Source organism: Acanthopagrus latus, chromosome 1 (genome assembly GCF_904848185.1).
Source record: "Acanthopagrus latus isolate v.2019 chromosome 1, fAcaLat1.1, whole genome shotgun sequence".
Classification (NCBI taxonomy): domain Eukaryota; kingdom Metazoa; phylum Chordata; class Actinopteri; order Spariformes; family Sparidae; genus Acanthopagrus; species Acanthopagrus latus.
The window spans coordinates 31,994,021-32,016,947 of NC_051039.1; the positions used below are offsets into that span (position 1 = coordinate 31,994,021).

The following is a 22,927-nucleotide window of genomic DNA, read 5'->3' on the forward strand; positions in this document are numbered from 1 at the left end:
TATGAGCAGTACTCAGAGACAAGGTCAGTATTTTTCTGTGTTTACTTACTGTCATTGTTTTCTAATGTAACATTAACCTGATATTGGTATTAAAACACTTTTTAGTTTACCCACTCATTTATGCACATTCAGCGAGAGCCCCCAGTAATACAACCAGCAATTTCAGTATCTTGCACTGATTCAGATTTTGAGCTCTGGTTGGTGTCACTCGCTCGCTCCAGTTCCATGCTCGGATGGTCGGGGTGCATTTCTGCACTGAGCATGCCGCTGAGCCCCCGTGAAGAAACTGTGTATTTGATTTCTAGTGTCAGAATAAGTGCTGACATGCCTGGATTCTTTGGCTGCACTGCACAACACTAAGGAGCTGTCCACATCATCCCGGTTAATTTTGCAACTGTTATGTCCCCGGTTTTACTGTTCTGTCTACATGCAACCATGCTTTTGTAACACTGAAACCATGGGGTGAGGTTTTTGGCTGATTCGGGTTCCAGCGGTTGTGTGTGGATATGACTACCGCAAATATTTCCATCGCTTATGTCAGAGCTGAGCGCATGCCTCTGTAAATATTGCACTCGCAGCAATGTAAACACACAGAGTAACAACAGTTAGAAGGTGGTTAGAGGTTGTAACTAGCTTCGCTTGATAACTTGGCTAAAATGGATGTGATAAAGTTGTTGTTTATTGGCTTGCTGTCAGCTGTGTTCAGCTGTCATGTCCAGCTGCTCAACCTAATGCAACAATGACAGCGCCTGGATGGGCAACGAAGAAGACTGCTCCTCTTGGCCAATAGACCTGGGTTGCAGAGGCTGACTCTGGGGACGTGGAATGTCACCTCTCTTGGTGGGAAAGAGCCGCAGCTGATACAGGAGGTTGAGCGTTGCCCTGCAAGGGGCCCCAGTGGGGGACTCCATGGTCTTACTGGGGGACTTCAACGCGCAAGATGGTAATGATGGAGATACCTGGAGAGGCGTGATTGGGAGAAATGGCCTCCCTGATCTGAACCCGAGTGGTGTTCTATTATTAGACTTCTGTATTAATCACGGCCTGTCTATATTGAACACCATGTTCGAACACAAGGATGCTCATAAGTGTATGTGGTACCAGAGCACCCTAGGTCGAAGGTCAATGATCAATTTTGTGATCGTATCATCTGATCTTGGGCCGTGTGTTTTGGACACTCAGGTGAAGAGAGGGGCAGAGCTGTCAACTGATCACCACCTGGTGGTGAGTTGGTGTCGGTGGCAGGGGAAATCCCTGGACAGAACTGGTAAGCCCAAATGAGTAATGCGGGTAAGCTGGGAACGTCTGGGGGAGGCCCCTGTCCGGGAAGCCCAGTACCTTGCTCTAGATGTGTTTGAAGGCAACACTGCTGTCCCAGAAGAATCTATTTATGAGAATAGTGATCGGCATAATGTTATCACAGAAGACAGCCAAACTCATCAGGAACAGGAGATGGAGAGAGTGTACATTAATGCCATACCACAGATAATACTGGAGAGTGAGGCAAATCGGATGAGTAAGTAAACCCAGGATGGACAATGTCTGTAGTCTGTTATTATAGTAAAGTTGATGGATTATCCTGTTGTTTTAATGCACAGGAACACAGATTACCCTTCCACTTTAGACTGAAGCCTTATAAAAACCTACAGAGACATCTGCTGACATTCAGTCTCAGGACATTTTAGTTTTTATGATATTTTTTGAGGTAGAAAGTCTTTGAGACCCCATTTAGATAAAAACAACAACTCCTTAATGAAAGTAATTTTAATGTTACAACCCTGAAGGATTTCATTAAATCAAACCCAATAATCTTTTTTGCAATATCTGCATGTATTTCAGTGTCTTTACATGCAGTATCTTTCTATGTACAGTATTAGTTTTCCTTGTTTGTGGTAGAGTCCCCCATTCAAACTGCCTTCACATTAATACGGGATTCACAGAAAACAATGCAGCAGGTGATCCAGCATCATTTGCTCTGTATGTGATTAGCCTCAGCATTTACTCTAAGTCTCCTACAGCTGTGTCAGTATTATTGTCAGTATGTGTCACAGACATTAGCACTGATAGCCATCATGGATCATTACGGTGTGGTGTGTCTTTGCCTCCTTCTTACTAAAACCAACAATTAGCTCCCCATTTTAGCTGGTGTTTAGCCGTAGATTGTTCTCATGCATGACTCTGTAAGATTTTTGATTTCCTCCTGATATGAACTCTCATCTTTGTTGGTGATAATGCAGCCGATGATGGTTGTGTTGTCCGCATACTTCAGAACAGAGATCTCTTATTGTCTGGGAGTGCAGGCGTGGATGTACATTAAAGATGACTTGAAATGACCAAAAGCAAATAATTCATCCTGAACTACTTTTTTTCAGTGTCTTGTTTTTCCAGTTTAAAAACAAATGCACCATGTATGAACCAGACTGACTATCTCCATATAGGTTATGTCACTCTTATAAGCCACATGGCCCTGATCAGCGGCACAGCACTGACACAAATGAACTGCTAACTCTAGAGTACAAGCCTCATGTGTCCACTTCTTGGATCAGTTGGTACATTGCACATGCAAACTGATTTCATGACTTCAAAGCAGTAAATGGCACAGGCATTTGTTTGTAAAGCACCCTGTGGAGAAAAAGTGGATCACCGCAACAAAAGCAAAATGTAGCAGTTAGCAAATATAGTATAGATACATATCACAACAGATATAGGAAATCTTTCCTGCCACAAGCCATCACTTTATCTAATAATTCTCTCACCTCTGCGTGACAGAGAGAACTCTGATCTCTCTACTGTTTTGTTGTATGTTTTGTTATTGTTTATATTTTTATAGTGTATTTGCACTGTAGCAGACTCACTGCTGCTGTGACAAAATAATTTCCTAGTCTGGGATCATTAAAGTAATTCTATTCTATTCTATTCTATTCTATTCTATTCTATTCTATATTAGAATGAAAAAATAAATAAAATAGGATAACAAAGAAGGGACCTTTAATTTATCCAAAATGTATTAAAACGTGTTTCTTGTTTCATACTCACGTTAGATAAATGCAGTGTCTTTTGAGATTGCCTCATGATGGATAAATGTAGAGCAGTACAATTAATAAAAATATTATTGAAATCACAACATGGCAAAATGCAATATCTAATACTTGATAAGGGTAAACTGTGTACCATACCATGTAATGTAAACATATACCAATTATAAAAGAGGCACTGCGATGCTACAGAGAGGCCCGCCCTTCAAATCAAATTCTTCAGACATAAGGGAGAATAATGCTTTTTTAATAGTTTTTTTCAGTAGAAATGAAACTCAAAAACTAGCATTCCCAATATATCCAATCACCATTGCAATACCTGTCAAAATAATGGCAGTATGATGTTTTTCCATATTGTTCAGTCTAATAAAAGTGGAAGTGTATTTACAGGTGAAGTTTAGTGATAGCAGTGAGGACAGGCTCTGACCGTGGTTTCCTTTTAGACCACAGCAGGGCCAGGCCTGCCTCCCGGAAATCCTGATGCGAGCAGTAGATAAGAGGGTTAAGACCACAGTCTAGGTATGACATCACTGATGACAGCGTCCTTAGCCAATCAGGTGCCGGTGACAGGTTCATCCTACCCAGCAGGATCAGCTGATGGAGAGAAAACAACAAAGACCATCTGCGAGTGGACAGGTGTGTCTTCACTGTGTGTCTGTAACATACAACACCTCATATGTTGTCTCACGTTTGCATTTAGTGAGTGAGTCTCACCTCAGACACAACAAAGGGAGTGTAGCAGAGCAGGTAGGAGGCCACCAGCAGGGGAGTGACCGCAGACAGATCTACTTCATCGTCACTGAGACAGATGGGGAGAGAGAAGGAAGTAACTGATGGCTTTGTTTATAGCACACAGAAGTTTGTAACCCGTACACTCACACATACACCTCTGATCCACCAGCAGAGGTAATATCAGAGAGGACGATGTCTAACAGCTAAACAGATCCTTCACTCAGCAAATAAAATAGAAATGTCCCACACTTCAACCCACAAAGCAATGCTACCTGACCAAACAACAATAATGTGGTAGCAGGTCGTGTCTTTGGCAACTTATATGAGGACAAATATACCAAATTTATATGGGGAAAAGCCTCTGTCATCCCATCTGCCACTGACTCTTCATCACACTCCCACCCAAAAAGCATTGTCTGTCTCTGGCAGCAGAGCCAGGTTTCTCCCGCATTTGACAGGCAGTTATTATGTGGTGTGACTTTGAGCAAAAATCTTTAACTCACACCATGTACCGTGTATTTGTCGCCTTCCAATATTGTGTTGTTTTAGTTACTGTCTGTGAACTATAGAAAAAACCCCACCAAATTTAACGACGAAAAGTCACCCTCCTGACCGCGTCTGGTGAAATACCCCCCAGAAACATTATCCGTCCTTAGGGGTGAGAGCCAGATGTGATCTGCTATTTACTGCTGGTGATTTTGTGATGTCATTTAAAGCAAAACACTCCCTTAAACAGTTGGGGCTACACTGTTAGATACAAGTGGAAATGTGTTAAAAAACACACAAATCTCAGTGTTATGATGTGTATCATCAACCCATTTTTGGTTCCGCAACACTGTCATGCTGTATGAAAGGACACACTGCAGAGGCCTAATGCTGCCGCTGCTTGGTCAAGTGTGAACAAACAAAGGCGGTGTAGAGGCAAGCCTTCGTTGCGGTGGTACTGTGGAATCTCATTCTATTGTTGGAATTGTGGAAGGTAGTAAATAAACAAAATCATTTATTATTGCTAGTGAGCTTTGAAACATAACAAATGAATTACATATTCTGTGACTTTGATTCTTTGAACTGAACTGAATTAAATTATTTGAATCAGCAAAGTGATTTATACTGTCCACATCTATGGATCACACACACACATCTACTTTGAAGGAAATAGTATACACAGAGAGTTTGTCGCACTGTTTCTACTAGTTTGGGTTTTAAACACAAAGAAGAAATGTTGAGTCTCATTTGTATAAATATATCCACCCAGGTTTGTGTTAATGGAGCTATAGGCAAACAGTTTCCCTCTACCTCCAGTCTTTTTGCTTAGCTATTATAATACATGTCCATGAGTTGTCTATGTGCTGGAAACAAGAAGATGAAAAATCTGATCTTGATTGGCACAAGACAGCAAACTAGATCATTTCCAAAGATACATGAATGTACCTCTAAAGTTCATGATCATTTTCAAAAATGCCAATTACAGTTACGTTTTAAAAATGCCTTTAGAGCCTGAGGTTGAACGCACCCCTGATTTTCTCCCAATAAAGCAGCACTGATAACACAGTTCAATACTAAATCAATTGCTAGTACAGGAAAACTGAACTAACTCTGAGCTGGGCTCACGGCTTATCAAGAGTCCATTTAAGGTCCACTGGCATACAACATCAATCACTGTATTTTTAACTGACTGCACATTATCTGATCAGTTTCCATCGTGTACTCTGGAACGTGAGTTAACCTCTCTTGGATTGTTTACCTGGTGCTGCTCAAATGACAGCCGAAGGCAGTCAGTAGAGAGCAGAGGAGGATGAGAAGGAAGGGGAAGAAGATACAGATGGAGAAGGCACAGAGGATGTAGACTAACATGTCTGAGTAGCTGCTCTCCCAGAAGACAGCACAAAGCATCTCAGCAGGGTCATACCTGACGTGGAGAGAAGACACGATGAAGATGAACAAAACAGAAACAACTAAACTAAAGAAAATGAAACTAAATTAAACTACGTACTTGATCCAGGCGTAGACAACAGGGACACTCCCGAACACCACCCCTGTCACCCAAGAGGCCAAGCACACTGTCACAACTACAACAAAGCAAGCACTTCCTGTGGAGACCACGCCAGTCAGCCGCTGCACACAGAGGATCGCTGTGAAGGAAAAAAGAACCCGCTGACTGACTGCATCCAAGAAAATAGTTTGGTTGTGTGTTAATGGGGTTCTGTGAGGGGCAGCTAGTCCTTTTTTATTCTGTATTGTTCCATTGAAGTCGCCAAACTAGCTTCCATTTTTCGCGAGTTGGAGAAGAAGATCTGAGACTTTTTGTGTGTTTTGCCTTCTCTCAAATTTCTGATATTTCTGTTCTCAGAAGTTTGATAAAAGCTGGCTGTGTCCAAAATCACTCGAGATAAATATGTATGCAAGCTGTGTAAGCTACAGTTAGCTTACCATTCCACCACTAGCAACATGAGGGCACATTTCGAAAATGTGCACCCAAATGAGCATGCCATGATGTATCGAACTCCAGCTAAACAGCCACGTCTTGACTCTTAGTTTTAACCGTCCACCACAAGCTCTTTGTCTGCAGCACAACAAAAGGAAAATTTGAAACTTGCTTTGTTCATATGCAAGGACATGAGGCCGATCAGTATAGTTGATGGCACGGGCTTCAGAGAGTTTTGTCAAGAATTGGAACTGAGGTACCGTATCCCAAAAATACCTATATAGTGATGTCTCGTTGTATTAGTTTGTCCTCCTGTTATTGACATAATGCGCAAATATAAATATTTGAATGGTTTTAATCTGTGTGGTTTTTTTTGAGTGAATATCCAAACGTCATTTGTGAGCAATTTTGACAGCCCTACTCACTACCCACCTTATAGTGAACTATAGTGAGTTTGCCATTTGTAGTACCGTCCGAATGCATAGTGAGATTTACTATCTCACCCTATGAAATCCTATATAGTTGACTCCAAGTGTCCCACAATGCTTTGTTAAAAGTAGTGCACTAGGGATGGTCACAAACCAAGCATTTTATATACCATCATGCATTGCGTGGGGGAAGAAAAACCCAAGCGGGAAGAATGCCCCAAGCGGTGGCTGTGTAAAAAGTCTTTTTTCATTACACAGATGAGCTCACTACTTTGTTTTCTGTGGAAAACTCCTGGTGGAGTGCATAGCGAGTAGTGAATGAGTAGGTGATGTCAGCCTCTGTATTAGCGAGCACTTTTCCTTTGCCATGGTAATCCATCCACCTCACTTATAAAGATGCTAATTAAACAGCATGATTAGAGCACAGGTGGGCTTTGGACTGGCCACAATAAAAGACCACTCTAACAAGTTGCCATGCTGACTGCAGGAATGTCCACCAGAGTATTTGCCCATGACTTGAATGCTCATTTCACAACCATATACTGTTGTTTGTGGCCTGAGGATTGTTGGTCTACTCCTCTTCAGTGGCTGTGAAGTTGGTGGATATTAGCAGGAAGTGTATCATGCTGTCGATCCAGAGCATTCAAGACATGTAAGAACTATTTTCAGTATCCAGGTTGTACCGCCACTTGTATAATGTCAGCTGGAATCATCTGGGAACCAGTTTTGAGGCTGGTTTAATGTACTTCTAAATTCTAAGAAGTGCCCGTAGGAAGTATGTATTCCTGTAGAAAAGTGGGAGGTTAAGTAGCTTTTTCATGGATGGCCAAATGAGGCTGTGTTTGAAGGTGGGACGTCAGGGATATTTAGGTTTGTGAAATCCGATATTCCAGGGTATAATTGGCCGTTTTTGACTATTTTTAATTTTGCCATTATATTTCACCTTAAAAACTATTTATTTGGTGCCATTATTTTCAGCACAACCTCACATTTGTGACTGTACAGTTATTTTTTTATTTTGACATACTGTATTAACACAATGGACCTAAAATCACAAAAAAACATAAAATGCGAGTAGAAAAAGTTATATTTTTTTACTGTGAAAACCACAAATATCCTTCCAGCTGAATGAAGAGCTGCACTGCCTGTTCCACATTCAGCATCTCCTCATTGTTTTGACTCAAACAAAAAAAACGACTCCACTACACACTAAACACAAGACATAACGCACTAACTATACACTCCAAACACGCTAAATGTCACAAATCTCTCAACTCTCAATGTCGCTGTCTCTATCGCTGTCTCTACACCATCCGTCGTTGCCTGTCATTCATCCACCTCTGTCCCTCCCACGACTTCCCGTTCCACTGCAACCAAACTTGCTGCTTGGACACTTTTGTGACAAAAGCCTGTTTTTATCGTTTCTTCCTGCACCAGACACAAAGCAAACGTGATGGCAATGTTCACGGTCGTCCGGTTTTGGATGTGCCGGTGTGTCCAGTCCGTCGACTCAGGACTTGGGCCGTGTGGGTGGCCTAGCGGCTAGCAGCTAGCTACACATGAACAACCACAGATTCCGATTCCACTTTGTTGTCCCCGCATCTCCGGATCCCCTCAGACCCGAACAGACTCGGTCCGGACTCGTTTAGTCTAATCCACAGCAGTCAGTTTAGATGCACAGAACAGAACAGGACCGAACTGCCGGCAAAATCCCGGTCCAGCTCGTGCTGCTGCAGGTATAAATCTGCTTGTTTCTTATGGTGGGGGGTGGCGGTGGGCTCTGCAGTGATTGGCTCTGGTGCGCACGTGACTGTGGTTGCTACGGTTAGGAATGCTAGCGGAATTGGTAAAGCATTTATGAAATAAATTATTAACGGTATCACTGCAGTCCAAAGAAATGCGACGTTGCACACCCTTGAACGCAGCAGCCATGTGGAAACTATCAGGTGAGTCTGATCCTGATCCGCAGAGGTATTTGAGGAACACACACACAGACAGACAGACAGACAGACAGACAGAGATTCCTTGCTTTTATAGAGAGATGGCACTGGAGACAGCTCTGGAGGACAATCCTGTAGTCAGTATGCCAATTGTACACTCTTTCAAAAAGGGCATTTTTGGCGTTCTGTTGTGTGATATAACTACACATTTTAAAGTGGCCTATTATTGTGAGTCCATGCACAACTGTGCACTAATCATGCTGTTTAATCAGCATCTTAATAAGCCATACCTGCCAATTGGCTTATTGGTGCATTTCGTTGCACCTGGAACTCAGGAACTCATATCCATATCAATCTCAAATCATGGCTGAAATGTCCAAACCAATATTAAGGTTAAGATCACTGGACAGAGCATCAATGTTTTATTTATCAGTTGACAGAGGAACCCCGGCCAGCTCATATAGGGAAGATTCAGTGCTACAGGTAATTTGTCATGGTGCTATACTAAATGTTTTACCGCATATGTTTGACTGCTTATGTACAGTGGGTAATGCATCATACAAAATGAATATCAGGCTGTGTTATTTCATTAGGGTGCTGGAGCAATCTTGTCACATCGCAGTGAGGGATGTCCTGTCTTGGGTTTTTGTCTTGTGAATTTCATGTTTTATTTTGAGTAACTCTCCTCTCGTTTCAGGTCACTTGCCCTTCCTCTTGTGTTCCTGGTCTGAAGTCATCCCTGATCCTTGATTGTTTTCACCTGTGTTCCCCTCCCCCATGTGTATAAAGTCTTTGTCTTCCCCTGTCTGCGTCCTCTGTCGTGTACTGAAGCCCTGTATCACAGTCTTGCCTTTGCCCAAAGTTAAGTATTTTCAAGTTTTATTTTCTGTATTGTTCCTCTCTTGCAGAGTGATTTTGATTTGTAATTTTTCTGGTTAGAGTTTTGATTTATATTATTAATGTTTGATAGTCTTTTGTTTTCCTCCCCGTTCCATTTGTCTCATAGCAGTTCATAGCCTTTTGCTTTGTCATTCTTGCTGAAGAGTTGCAATCAGTCAATAAAACCTGACATTACTTTTGCCATTCTGCATCTGAGTCCTCTCTCCTTGTCCGAGCCTGACACCTAGTTCAAGGAGAGGCCAGGTTGAGTTACAGGTGACAGCTCAACATAGGCTGTGACACTGTAATATCATATAAAATGTAAATTTGTTTTTACACAAAATATAAAATGTGTTATCATTAACTTCATAAATGTGATGTTGCCTGCCTGCATATTTTCACATGCAGAGAGTGGTTAATTTTTTAATGTGGTCTTTTTCTAAGGAAACTGGTCCAGCTCAAGACGGCTGTTGTTAATCTATGTATAATGCAAAGTTTAATGCAGTGGTTTGCACTATAATGTAATGTAATGTAATGCACTATGACTGAAGTAAAGATCAGACACCGATATTACACAGCCTCCTCTTATGTCATTAGTGTCATTACACTGCTTAACAACATACACAATTTTCTCCCCTGGCATCACATCACAGCATTGTGGCCTCACACATGGTGAACAAACATTTTTACTTTATATAGTGTTTGTATTTGTCATTTTCATTCAATTGTTCTGTGCTCAACTGAAGTATTTGAGAATATGGGTCAGAAGCTGACTACTCCTGTCTCTTTTTAAGTGCCCTGAACTTTTAAATCAGCTTCTGTAGTTGCTTGTGTGTGCCATTCACACACCAGTTTGTGGCAAGCATCCATGTTTTTCTGAGCAGATGCACTGGGACAGATTGGAAGTCGGGAATACTGAATAGGTAATAGGTAACTTCCCACTTGCAATGGGACGCATCATGTCATGACAAAAGAAACTAGATACGTTAATACTTTCTTGCATAAGTTTTTTTGTTTTTTTTTTTTTTTTTTACATTAAATCCTAAGTCCTAATTTTTAATTGGAAATAAACACATTTCAAATTACCCAGTTCAAATTAATAACACAAGTTAAAAATTAAAGTTAAAGTTAAAAGGTAAAAAAACCTTTAATGTACTCAGATATGATCATGTACTGGCGATTCAATATGGAGACTAATGATCTATATATGTTAACTACCTTACTGTGCAGTGCACATTAAAGAAGACAGAAGCCTCAACATTGAGGTGTACAGAAAACCTACACACAGATCAGTACTTGCTGTTCATCTCTCATCACCAACTGGAGCAAAAGCTGGGAGTCATCAGAACCCTAAACCATCGGGCTGAGACCGTGCCCACTAAGTCAGAGGGAAAGGAGGAGGAACATCTGGGGAGCACTTAAACCTGTGGCTACCTAAACTGAACCTTTGTCAAAACCTCTAAATGATCCAGATCCAGAAATCATAGCCGCGTTACGTAACGCGGCTATGATTTCTGACCTGCCCATTAAATCCTGAACACAGACATTTTGAAAGAGTTTGTGAGCCTAGTGACACAATTAAATTCTAAATGGTTGGAAGGCTTTTTACATGTTTTAAAGAAATACATTTGACTTATTTAATGTGTTTAGAAGTAAATCGCTGAATTTGCTTTGCATGGACTTTAATGTAGGACTAATAATGTTGCTTCCACTGTATGGAGAACATAATGAAGTGGTCTCTTTGTGTATTGAGTTCTGTGTTACCGATGCTCCCTATAGAGGAGGCGATGAAGGCGAACTTCAGCAGGCTGACGATCTCACACCATGGTGACCTCTGACCTCCTGTCAGCATGGCCAAAAGTGAGCCGGAGATGATGAGGAGGGAGCAGCCTTCACAACAAAGTACATCATTATGAAAAACTGTGACTTCCTGCAGTGAGATGACATGTCACACAGTGTGAACAATGTGTCGCATTACTAGAATCAAATGAAATGATGAGATAGGGTAAGAGATAGTGAAATACACCAAGGAAGTAAAGCACAACATATAATCATGTAACATGTAATCCTGTAATGCATGGTTGTGAGTTGTACCGAAATCTGACAAGGTGAGACTGATGAAAGGAAACCAATAACGACAGCAGAACTGACCCCTGCACTGAAAATGAAGGACAGAGGAAGAGAGGTGAACATGCTATATGCTGAGATCACACAAAAATTAGTCATCACCAATTTAAAAACATTGTATTGATTTCAAACAGTGGGGTTGCAAGACTATAAGATTTTCACAGTACGGTTTCACTGTATCACAGCCTATGGTATTATCATTATTGTAACCCTTAAAAGAAGAACCCTAACACTGTAGAATTGATTTCCATATTTAATAGAACTGAATTCTGTGTGTGTGTGTGTGTGTGTGTGTGTGTGTGTGTGTGTATATATATATATATATATATATATATATATATATATATATATATATATATATATATATATATATATATATATATATATATATATACATATGTGTGTGTATTCTAGTTTGTAGCTGCTACTCATTGATTTACTACTAGGGTTAGGGTTAGGGTTAGCCCTAACCCATAAGAAAACACAATAAACAAAGTTAAGATGAATTTGCCTGGGAAATCTTTTTTTCAAATTGTCTGTATATCATTATCATGAATTCTTTTGGCCATGATTATCATCCAGATAAAACCTGATATTGTCAAACCATCATGCCTCTGCAACCCTGGGCTATTATAGTCTTCTGTACTCATACACACCATATATAAATAACATTTCACACCAATATAAGGGACAACCTCACCATGACTTTGACCAGCAGAACTAGACCATTTCCCACAACTCCCATGATCATCTCTAGGCCCAACACGGCCACCAGCAGCCACTTCTCTCCCTCTGGCCATGGACGTTCAGAGAACACAGTCCCATTTAACCACTCACTCACTGGAAGATGAGGAATACAGAGCAAAGCACAGTTCATTAAAGTGAACACCTCCCCAGAGTTTGGGGAACTCATATCCACCAGACTAAGCTGCATATTGCTGACTGAGGTCTGATGGAAACCTGTTCCTTTAAGTTCTGTTATAACCACTACATTTTTAAATTTAAGGTCAAATTGTGACTTGTGTATCATAGTTTAAAGATGCTTTTATAACCTATGTTTAGAATATCAGTGGTATTACCTAGTGACATCCTGGTGACATCAGCATCTCTACATCTTAACTCTCTTTAGATCAAGATGGGTGCCTAGGTATTTTTTGTGTGATCCTTCACATTTTTAATTGTGTGTTATTGAATGGTCTCCATTCTCATAATATCATCAACTAATCCACAAAAGCAAAAGTGATAAAGGACGGGGTGCCGCTTAGCTCGGTTGGAAGAGCACATGCGACCCATGTGCCATGTTCGACTCCTGGCCCGGGTCCCTTTGCTGCGTGTCACTCCCCCTCTCTTACCCTGTTTCCTGTCACACTCTTCAAGCTGTACTATCAAAGCCAGAAAAGGCCAAAAAAATACTTTTAAAAAAAAAGTGATAAAGGACGTAATTCATGCCAAAACAGCAGGTAGATTGCAAAAGCTAAATGACATCATACAATAAACAAAAACAGAAAGCAACAGGTTTGGACAAAATATGACCAATAACACAAACACATATATGGAAAAGAGTGAATAAATACAAATCAGCGCATAAATGAATGTTCTGAATAACAGCAAAGCAACAACAAAAATACCTTGAGAAATTTACATCTAAATATATGCACTTTAAATACTGTAGATTTAACAGAAAACTCTTTATAAAAATACATGAATGTTACTATACTGAACAAAACACATCACATGAAAAATAAAGACAGATGACATAGATTGGATTGTTTTACATCTAAATATACATTTACAATTAGATAAACTGGAAGCAACTGATAGACAGTGTGTGAGCACAGGATGAGTGTTTTGTACATTACACTGATGCTTTACCCTCATGAATGTCAGCTTTTTGAATGGAAATAGGGTGAGGTGGTAACAAAGCCCTGATGCTTTTACACAATGCAGTCTTCATGGGACAGACAGTAGGTTAAATATTAACATCAATCTGACAACAGGTGGTATATGAGAAAAGGCTTAACTTACTTTTATGGTGAGCTGCAGTCCACAGCCTTCAGCAGCGGTTACTAAGCATTCGTAGTGTGGAGCGCTCAGATGAAAGTGTCATCAAAAGGTTTTTCAATTAAAATCTACATGCTTCATTTAACACAACTCACAAGGCTCTGATGCACATTTTGTGTATCAATATCCTGTAGGTGTTTAGGATCCACAATAACAAAGAAGCTACTATCATGAATAAAATGCAAACTAACATGGCACTTAATAGAGCGTGTACCTCCGCTAAGACCCACCAGACCCCTTTTGATTCAGTCAAGCCTAATCCAAAATCAAATCCTGAATCACTCTAAATTTAAAACCACCCACAACTGTTTAACCATACTTTAAGTTAAATATTTATTTAAATGAATGTACATTCTGTAACAATAGAATTGAAACTCAGGAACACCTTTTCTTTTGTTGTAACAATTCTGATTTGTTTTGGAAAAAAACATCAACAGTGGATCCCAGAACACAGTCTGTCTCTGTCAGCTTTGACCTATAATAATATAAGATTTGACATTAGGGCTCAAAATGAGAATTTCTGTAAAACAATCTAATAATACTTGCACAATATTTCATACACAGATGTAATTTAATGAATGCCACCCCACATTTCTTGTTTTTCTAAAGAGCTTTCCATAATTTTTGACTACTTGGAAGCATTTGTAATTTTTTTTCTCTTAATAAGACTCCAGAAATGTATAACTGTATAGAATGTTTTTGTTTTTATTTTGTCATGTTGTGCTTAATTGTTTTTGCTCAATCACAAAGTGAATTTGTGCTGAAAATTATTCTGCTTGTAAGATTTATCTTCACTAATAAAGTTTATAAAAAAAACAAAACAAAAACAACAACGACCACAAAAACAAACAAACAACTAATTAATTAATTAATTCAATTAAAAACAAACAAACACACAAATACAAACTTTATTTGTACCACTGGGGGGATTTACCATGCAGGTTGATACATATGACTTGATAAGAGATAAAATGTCATTTAAATGATAAACCCTCAGATACTCAAATACTAGAATTGTTGACTCACAAACCATTCAGGAAGCGCTGCACCTTTTTTTTTTCTGACACAGGCTATCAGAGAGGGATGCAAGGTAGATAGAACAACATTATCTTCCTGTATGAACTGTTGTTGCGCTACTATCATATGACTTTTACACTAATATTATATTATTATAATGCTGCTAAGAACCTCCAATGTCATTCATATTAATTATGCTTGTAATAGAGGTATCGGTGGTGTTAGAGGAGTTGCAGGGTCCAGGTTCAGCCTCCACAAAGACGTTCATGACGGACGGACGTCCATGACGTGATCACGTTCTGTAACTTCCTGTACACGCAGGGTCCGTACGACAAATAGTCCGCTGTTCTGGTTCAGAAGGCCAAATAGCGACGTATCGGTGAGTTAAAAACTATTTATATCTCTAAAATCGAATGTCTTACGAAGTTCCATCTGAGTCAGATCAAATAGTTAAGTTATTATAATTCATATCTAATTTTTAAAGTATTAGTGTTACCTTTAATTCCCTTTGAATATACCTTTAAGCGACCACTGTGCAAAAGTCCTTGACAGTAACGTTATGTGCTGTAACCTGGCTACTAATCAGTGCTAGCTCAGTTTAGCAGTAAATCTTTACCTGTCAGAGTTTAAGCCAAACTACAATTAATTGTGCACAATTCATGTGTGGCCACGCGTGTATTTTGTGTGTACATTGCAAGGTAACATTGGTCTGCTAGGCAATGTTGTGCTATCGAGGTGGTGGTAGCGTAAGCGCTAGACCAGGGTTAGCTTAGATCGAGAATTCGAAACAGCCGGTTACATGAAGAGGTCACATTAGAGTCTGTTCGCCGTTCCTCTGTTTATGACTTTGCGACAAAATAGGAGATGAAACGATGGTTAAAAGTTGATAAACGGCGACGTTACATCAGTGAAGTAATGTGTATCAGTATTCAGTGAGCGATGTGAAGGTGAAAAACAGGTTTAACCTCTGAGGCTCACGTTGAATTAGCCTCACACTGTTTAGCCTGAACATGGCAATGTTTCATTCAAGGGGGACTTTGTCATTTTGGAGAAGGAATTGAAACTCAGAATTGTTATATTTACAATATTAATGATTTCGTAACACAAACTCAGAAATATGTACTTTTTCCTCTATCAGTGACTCAACAACTAAAATCCCAGAACACAGTTTGAAGCTAGAAAGGTGGCAGGTTATACCACGTATAAACTATATAAAACAGTATACATTGTGTTGTTCCTTAAGGCCAAAACAAGGAGAGTTTGATTATTTAGTTTGTTCAGGCAGAAAATAAGATGTTTCTCTTCTGATTGACATTTCTTCATCAAAATGACAGACCTTTAAACATGTAGGTACCAATTAACTGTTCAAATAAACATCTACAACAATGTGTTGATGCAGACACTATTTTTGACTTTTTCCTCATTATTATCCATGCTTTCAGCTTTGAAGCCAGGATGGCTGCAACATTGCGTTTACTTCACTCTGTGTCAAGGCCAGGTAAGATATCCCAGCTAAAGGGACAGAAAAATATTAAGTTGCACTTGAAGAAATACTCATAACAGAGTACTAACAGAGTAACACAATATTCCTCTCCAGTCATTAACTTTAAATAACAGTTAAACTAGATATAATTGAATCACGGTGAAAATTTGGCAAATAATCACATATAGTTTTATTCCTTGTCTGTCTTGTTTCTGTGGTATGTACACATCACACATCACACATCATTATAAAGTTATTATCAAGAACACATGACCTGTACAGTGTCCTTCACTCACGTACAGTAGCCACTGTAATGGATGATGGCATTTTGCTACAGATGTCTCTGCCATATGATAAACCACATTTGTTCTGTCTTTACCTTCAGGCACTTTAGTGGCTAGCCAGAATCTAGTGAGGTCCTTCAGCGTGTCTGCACAACGGGAAGGATTCAGTAAGTACCACAACGTCACAAGAACACAGCTGTTGTTAGACATCTGCGCTGTAAAGTAAGATTAGTAGGTTGGCAAGCTCTATTTGGGGCTATCTCAGGTTTTCTTGCTTCACTAAGCTGGATCACTCACTTTTAACCAGAGTAGATAACCGAGGTATCCTATACTGTATCACCAAGGGCCAGTGTACAGATTGTGTACACACTCACTCTCCGAGTGTATTTTTTTCAATTGCTCGCAATGAGGAAAGACTGTCACTAGATCACATAATCGTGTGATCTCACCAGGCTTTAAGCTATGTTCCTGTGGCCACAAATAGGTTCTGACCATCAGTGTCCTTTGAAGAACTTCTGGAAGGCACAGGTGTGGTTTAAGTGTTATGAAGAGAGAAAAACATTGTCACTGAAGACCGCAACGATGGTCTCTGAAGAATTGAGTGTAGATGTTGCTAGTATCAGTTACATCACATCTGGAGAGTATTTCTTCATTGAAAGGTAAGCCTTCACCTGCCTAGAGCCTTGCAGTCATGTTAAGCACTGACATTGTACATTGCCAGCTCTGTTTGTAAGGTTATACTCTCACAAACATCAGTGTGGTCATTTTCCCAAATGAGGTGTTTCTATGCATCCTAGTAATGTTTCTGTTGTGGAGAATTTTGAAGTTGTTGACTCTAACAACTTGCCATTCCTCTGTTGTGTTTGAAGAACTTTTATATATTTGAGTGGGAGTCTGTGTCTCCTCTTGTTTTACAAGAGAATGAAAATAAGGTGTTGAGAAAGTTTTTGCGTGAAGTTGAAGCTTTCTCATATCCCCTACATCATCCTGCTGGGTGACCATTGAATCATGATCTGGGTGGGTGATGCTTCAACCTTTAAAATAATAATATGTAACATCCTGTCTCCTCTGTAGTGTCTGAATGTTGAACAGGATTATTCAAAACTGGGTGGTGGGACACAGCTTTTATGATGGCTTTCTTTGTTTTGGACTGATAGTCTTTTAATCCCTTGATGGTCAGCCCTTATAAGATTGGATACTATCAGCCCATTTTGCAGATTTTATTGTCCTTGCTTCTGAAAGCGAATCTACTGATGTGATTTGAATTTTCTTTTGTCTAAAATGTGTGTGTTCTGGTCCCCAAATGATACATTCTGCAACTGCACATCAGCGAGTCCTCAAGAAAGTATATTACAGAAGTGTCATACATATTACAAAAAGCAGCCCACTTTGGACAAATGTGGAACATGAAAATACACTTTCTGGTTTTGTAATATTGTTAAATCTTGATATACAATCATAAATCTGCATAATTCAAACATATATCATCATGTTATTCCATCACAGTAAAACACAAAGCACTCACTAACCCCAGCTGTCTCACTTGTGTTGTATTTGTGCGTGCAGAGTATGTAAATGCCCAGGAGATCTCTACAGATATGAGGTCCATCACAGACCGTGCTGCCCAGACGCTGCTGTGGACAGAGCTCTTCAGAGGTCAGCCCATCTGCACACACAATAATAACAGTGTAACATATAAACAACATATTTTACATACAGGACGCACTGAAGTCATTAAATCATGAATCAACACGGAGCCGCTGAGTTGTCTTTATTCTTTGTCTTTCCACACTAGGTTTCTTTTAGAACAATTTAAATTTAATCAAAATGTATTTTACAGTCCCATGTACACATGTAAAAAATAAACCTTCATGACAGTGGGTCTCCACCACTGGAGGTGGTTTGGGGACTGTTGTCTGTGGATGTGTGTCCATGTGATTTGTGATGTGCCGTACTCACATATGAATGATTGTGATCTCATGTCAGGTCTGGGCATGACAATGAGCTACCTGTTCAGAGAGCCCGCAACCATCAACTACCCGTTTGAGAAGGGCCCACTGTCACCACGCTTCAGAGGAGAACACGCCCTGCGCAGGTGATGATGACCACTCAGCGACAACCACGCAGTCAGTTGTGGATAGCATTATTAGTTGTGGCTGTTTAGAACAACTTTAGAAGAATACTTTTACTACAGTCGATGTCTGTCAACATGTCTCTTTTTTAGCACAACCTAACAGGTGTGCTTGAGTGAATGAAATCCTCGTCATCCCATTCAAAGGCTGCAACAGGCGACTCATCTAACCGGGCTGAAGTTAGTTTTAGGTTAGATATTCCCCGGCTATTCACTCGGGTCCAGCCCCGACTTTACTGATGACGGTTAGCTCACCTCCCAGAGCCTCACGCTGAATCGCTGGAAACTGATTTAGGGACCATCATTAAATTACTTAGCATACATATATTAATACAAATTTATTGCAGCTTTTTTGATATCTTCCATGTCATGTGGCCTCCAAACCAGCAGCAGATTGTATTAGTAAACTGGATGAATGAGACTACTGTATTTGTATTTCAGTGCTTCCTTCTATTTTATATGAATATCAATAGCTTCCATGTCATGTGGCCCACTGACTCCAAACCAGCAGCAGATTGTGTTAGTAAACTGGAGAAATGAGACACACCTATTGTTCTATTTTAGTGCTTCCTCTATTTTACGTGAATATTAATATGCAGAAATTATGATTTTTTTTTTTTTCTCTCAATAGCTTCCATGTCACGTGGCCCACTGACTTCTGAAACAGATTATGTTTCCATAAAAAATATATAATAATAAAGAAAATAATTCTAAAAAAAAGTTCTCTAATGCTCAAAAGGTTAACATTTTTTCAAGCAGCAATGTCAACTTGTACACTATTTTGTCTCATGTCTTAGATTCTGATTCTTGAATTTGGAAAAAAAAATCTCACCAGTAGTCACCATTTAAATGCCCCCAGACCCCCCCTAGTGTTGCAAGGTGAGATGGCTAGCTCACTTGAGTTTGGATGGTGGTCCTTGGAGAGGTATTAAAATTTAGAGCTGACCTTGACCTACAAAAGGTTGAAAACCCCTGGTTTAACCACTGGAGGAACCTCTGCAAATTGTCATGAAAAATCTTCTTCCGACACTGTAAATTGAGTTTAACTTCAACTACAATATTTCAGCTTGTTTAAGTAGCTGCTGTGGCTCACATTGTGACCATGGCAACGATATGAACTATGGAGAGGCAGACAACATAGAACCTGACTTTACTGAATCTGAGGTCCCTGAATGATTCACCAGAAGGCAAATATATTTATGCAATAACAGCACTCTAGATCTTTGCTCTAAATTATGTTACATCAGGTATCCTTCAGGGGAGGAACGCTGCATCGCCTGCAAGCTGTGTGAAGCTATCTGCCCTGCTCAGGTGTGTACACACACACACACACACACACACACACACACACACACACACACACACACACACACACTAGACTTAAGAAGGATGTTCAGTAGATGTGGCATGAGTGCATTTGGTCAGCCTTTAACATGAACAAGAAAAAACTAAATTGGCTGTCTGTATTTTTACATTGCAAGCTACACACATGGTCTTTAACTGTCTGCATTTGAATAACCAACATGTTTTTGTCCAGGCCATCTCAATTGAAGCAGAGACTCGTGCTGATGGCAGCAGGAGGACGACTCGCTATGACATCGACATGACCAAATGTATTTACTGCGGCTTCTGTCAGGAGGCGTGTCCTGTGGATGCCATTGTAGAGGTGTGTATATCATCCTGTGTGAAAGCACATTAGGTGTCTAAAGCTGCACATTTGCCTGTTCATTGCTTCAGAAAGCTTCCTCCCTGTAGTTAGCAGCCCTTTTCACACATAAACTCCACATTATCTCTGCTGCAAAGGCTCGCCAATTCATCTGCCTTGTGTTTCCCACGGTGTCCTCCTGTCAATCTAAACATGTACCCACTGACTGTTTATAATCATATGGTTGATTAAGATCCTGAACCACCAAACATCCTGTAAAGGGACACTGAAAGTTCACTGAAGTCTTGGTCGGTAGGGCTGACTGTCGCTGTGATTTTTTTTAGTCATGTAACATTGCTTTGTGGGACATTTCTCTTAATTTGATGAGTTAAGGATCTGTTTAGTTATCAGACTGTGAACACACAGATGCTGGCTCGCCTCTGCTGCAGCTCTGATACTACCACCGGAGGCACTTCAGATTCACATTGAATCTGTCCCCCCTCTCTGCATCTGAAACTGTGACACAGAGGGCAATGTGGAGAATCGGAGCTTCTTCGTCAGCAATAACACACCTGCTTGCCAGTGTTTGGAATTTTGCATATTTTAAAGGTTCCATATTTGAGATTTTGAACATTGATATAGCAGCAAACAGCTATTTGCTACAGTATATAAAGATTGATTGGAGTAATGGCATCTTGATCAGAGAATAGTTTGTTATCCAAGCTTCTCTGTTCAGTGTAAAGGGCAGTATGAATGGGGCTACTGTTTGGGGAAATTGTTTGTTGATGGTTTATGTTTTTTCTTTTTATGTGATGATCCTCATCATTTCTATCATATTTTTCATTTCACTCTCCATCCTCTGCCTCTCTTTTTACCTTTAGGGTCCTAACTTTGAGTTCTCCACTGAAACCCACGAGGAGCTGCTCTACAACAAGGAGAAGCTCCTAAACAATGGAGACAAGTGGGAAGCAGAGATAGCTGCCAACATACAAGCTGATTACCTTTACCGATAGACCCCCCTACACACCACAAACACAGTGTACAGTTAGCACATACCAATATAACCTGTCTGACACACATACGTCCATAGTGTACATACTGTAAGAATTCAGATGCAGCTTTGGTGGATGTGCTTCAGGGTGGATTTGCCGAAAACATTACAATACAAATACATTTCCTGTGATGTTAGTGTTGTCCCCTTCCGATGTGATGAATATACTTGGATATGTTCCTGATTTTTACCTTGACAATGTTCAGATTCCGTATTTATTGTAAAAAAAATATGTATATGTATACTACACTGGCTGTTGGTGTGACAAGTGTACATCAGTCCAGCTGGCTCACCATGGTCTGGTCTGTGTATTTCTGTCTGAACAGTCCCTCTGGAATAGAAATGAAGGTGACTGGCTCATGCTGGTATTGCTGTACACTGAAAGCAGACTTCATCCTGGGTTGATTTTGATTCTGATGTCCCATACAAGTATACATGGATTATTGTTATTATCATGGGTGTCAGTGCAGAGTTTTATGGTTTTTGTGCTGTCTCCACCTTGACTCAAATAATAAAATTCTGAGAAAAACACTAAATGTGTCACGTTCCATGTTGACTTTGGAAAAAGAAGTGATATAAAAATGACACTAAACCACAAACTGAGCAGATGCAGTCAGTTAATGAAAACTGTGCCACCCATGAATGTGCAACTTGAATTAATCTGAAACATGGGAGAACTTGGGAAAATTGTAAATGAGGCATGCTGCAGCGTTCTGGATACACTGCAACAGTTTAGTTACAGAGGCTGTGTTCGGAATCGATTTGGATATTAATTGATTATTTAATCACATTTACAAAGTCACATTTGCTGGACTACAGAATTTGTGGGCGTGACCTGGGAAATCTCGTCAGAGAGACTACAGGAAACGAGGCGACAGTTAGGTCCAGGAATGTAATTCTTCCAGATAAATTAGGCTCTCGTAAATCATGCAAATCCATTTTCTTTCTTTTTTAGTGAGGGGATGGGTTGCGCGAGGCACAGGTCATAATGGCCGCTCACTGCCATCGACGTGCCTCTGATTCATGTCTTCATGTCACTCCTCAAGTAGTCCATTCATTTGTCACAACATAACTTAATTCAAACCACCAAAGAGCCTGCAATTGTGTCAGTGTTTCCCCCGTATGCATTCTGCTGTTGGATTTTCAGCGCCATCCATCCATCCATCCGTTCATCCATTTTCTTCCACTTCTCCGGGGCCGGGTCGCGGGGGCAGCTGTCTGAGCAGGGACGCCCAGACTTCCCTCTCCCTGGACACTTCCTCTAGCTCCTCCGGGAGGATCCCAAGGCATTCCCAGGCCAGCTGACTGACTTAGTCACTCCAGTGTGCCCTGGGGAGGATTTTCAGCACCGCCACCTAAAAAGAGATATTTTTGTTGGTGTAATATCACGGGCGAATGGCGCCGTGAAAGCACTACACCCTAAGTTATCTTAAAAATCGATGATTATTGTCATTACTGCTATTTGTATAATTTCTACAAGTCATCGTTTAAGGTGAGTGACTGAAATCCTTGTCGTCCTATTCAAAAGCTGCAACAGGCGACTCATCGAACCGGGGTGAAGTTAGTTTCAGGTTGGATGATCGGCGGATATTCACTCGGTTCCAGCCGCGACTTTACTGAGGCCCTGTCCGCACCAGACCAGGTTATTTTGCAAGTGAGGTTTTGTTAAATAAAATTCCGCGTCCACAC

At 40.3% G+C, this 22,927-nt stretch overlaps 2 protein-coding genes across 2 annotated transcripts; one reads left to right on the forward strand and one right to left on the reverse strand.

Annotated features, from left to right (window-relative positions):
• Positions 1-3,388: 3,388 nt before the first annotated feature.
• On the reverse strand, positions 3,389-12,655 carry si:dkey-9i23.8 (parapinopsin). The gene is made up of 8 exons (XM_037072172.1): positions 12,646-12,655; positions 12,267-12,406; positions 11,534-11,597; positions 11,204-11,329; positions 5,761-5,899; positions 5,512-5,676; positions 3,750-3,834; positions 3,389-3,629 (listed from the first exon to the last, which is right to left on the reverse strand). The coding sequence occupies exons 1-8, from the start codon at positions 12,653-12,655 to the stop codon at positions 3,420-3,422; spliced, it is 939 nt and encodes a 312-aa protein (XP_036928067.1). The 3' UTR covers positions 3,389-3,419.
• A 2,262-nt stretch (positions 12,656-14,917) lies between these two features.
• Positions 14,918-21,774, forward strand: ndufs8a (NADH:ubiquinone oxidoreductase core subunit S8a). Its single transcript, XM_037114252.1, has 8 exons — positions 14,918-15,023; positions 16,087-16,142; positions 16,513-16,578; positions 17,978-18,067; positions 18,398-18,506; positions 19,790-19,853; positions 20,080-20,208; positions 21,069-21,774. The coding sequence occupies exons 2-8, from the start codon at positions 16,100-16,102 to the stop codon at positions 21,198-21,200; spliced, it is 633 nt and encodes a 210-aa protein (XP_036970147.1). The 5' UTR covers positions 14,918-15,023; positions 16,087-16,099; the 3' UTR covers positions 21,201-21,774.
• Positions 21,775-22,927: the final 1,153 nt, after the last annotated feature.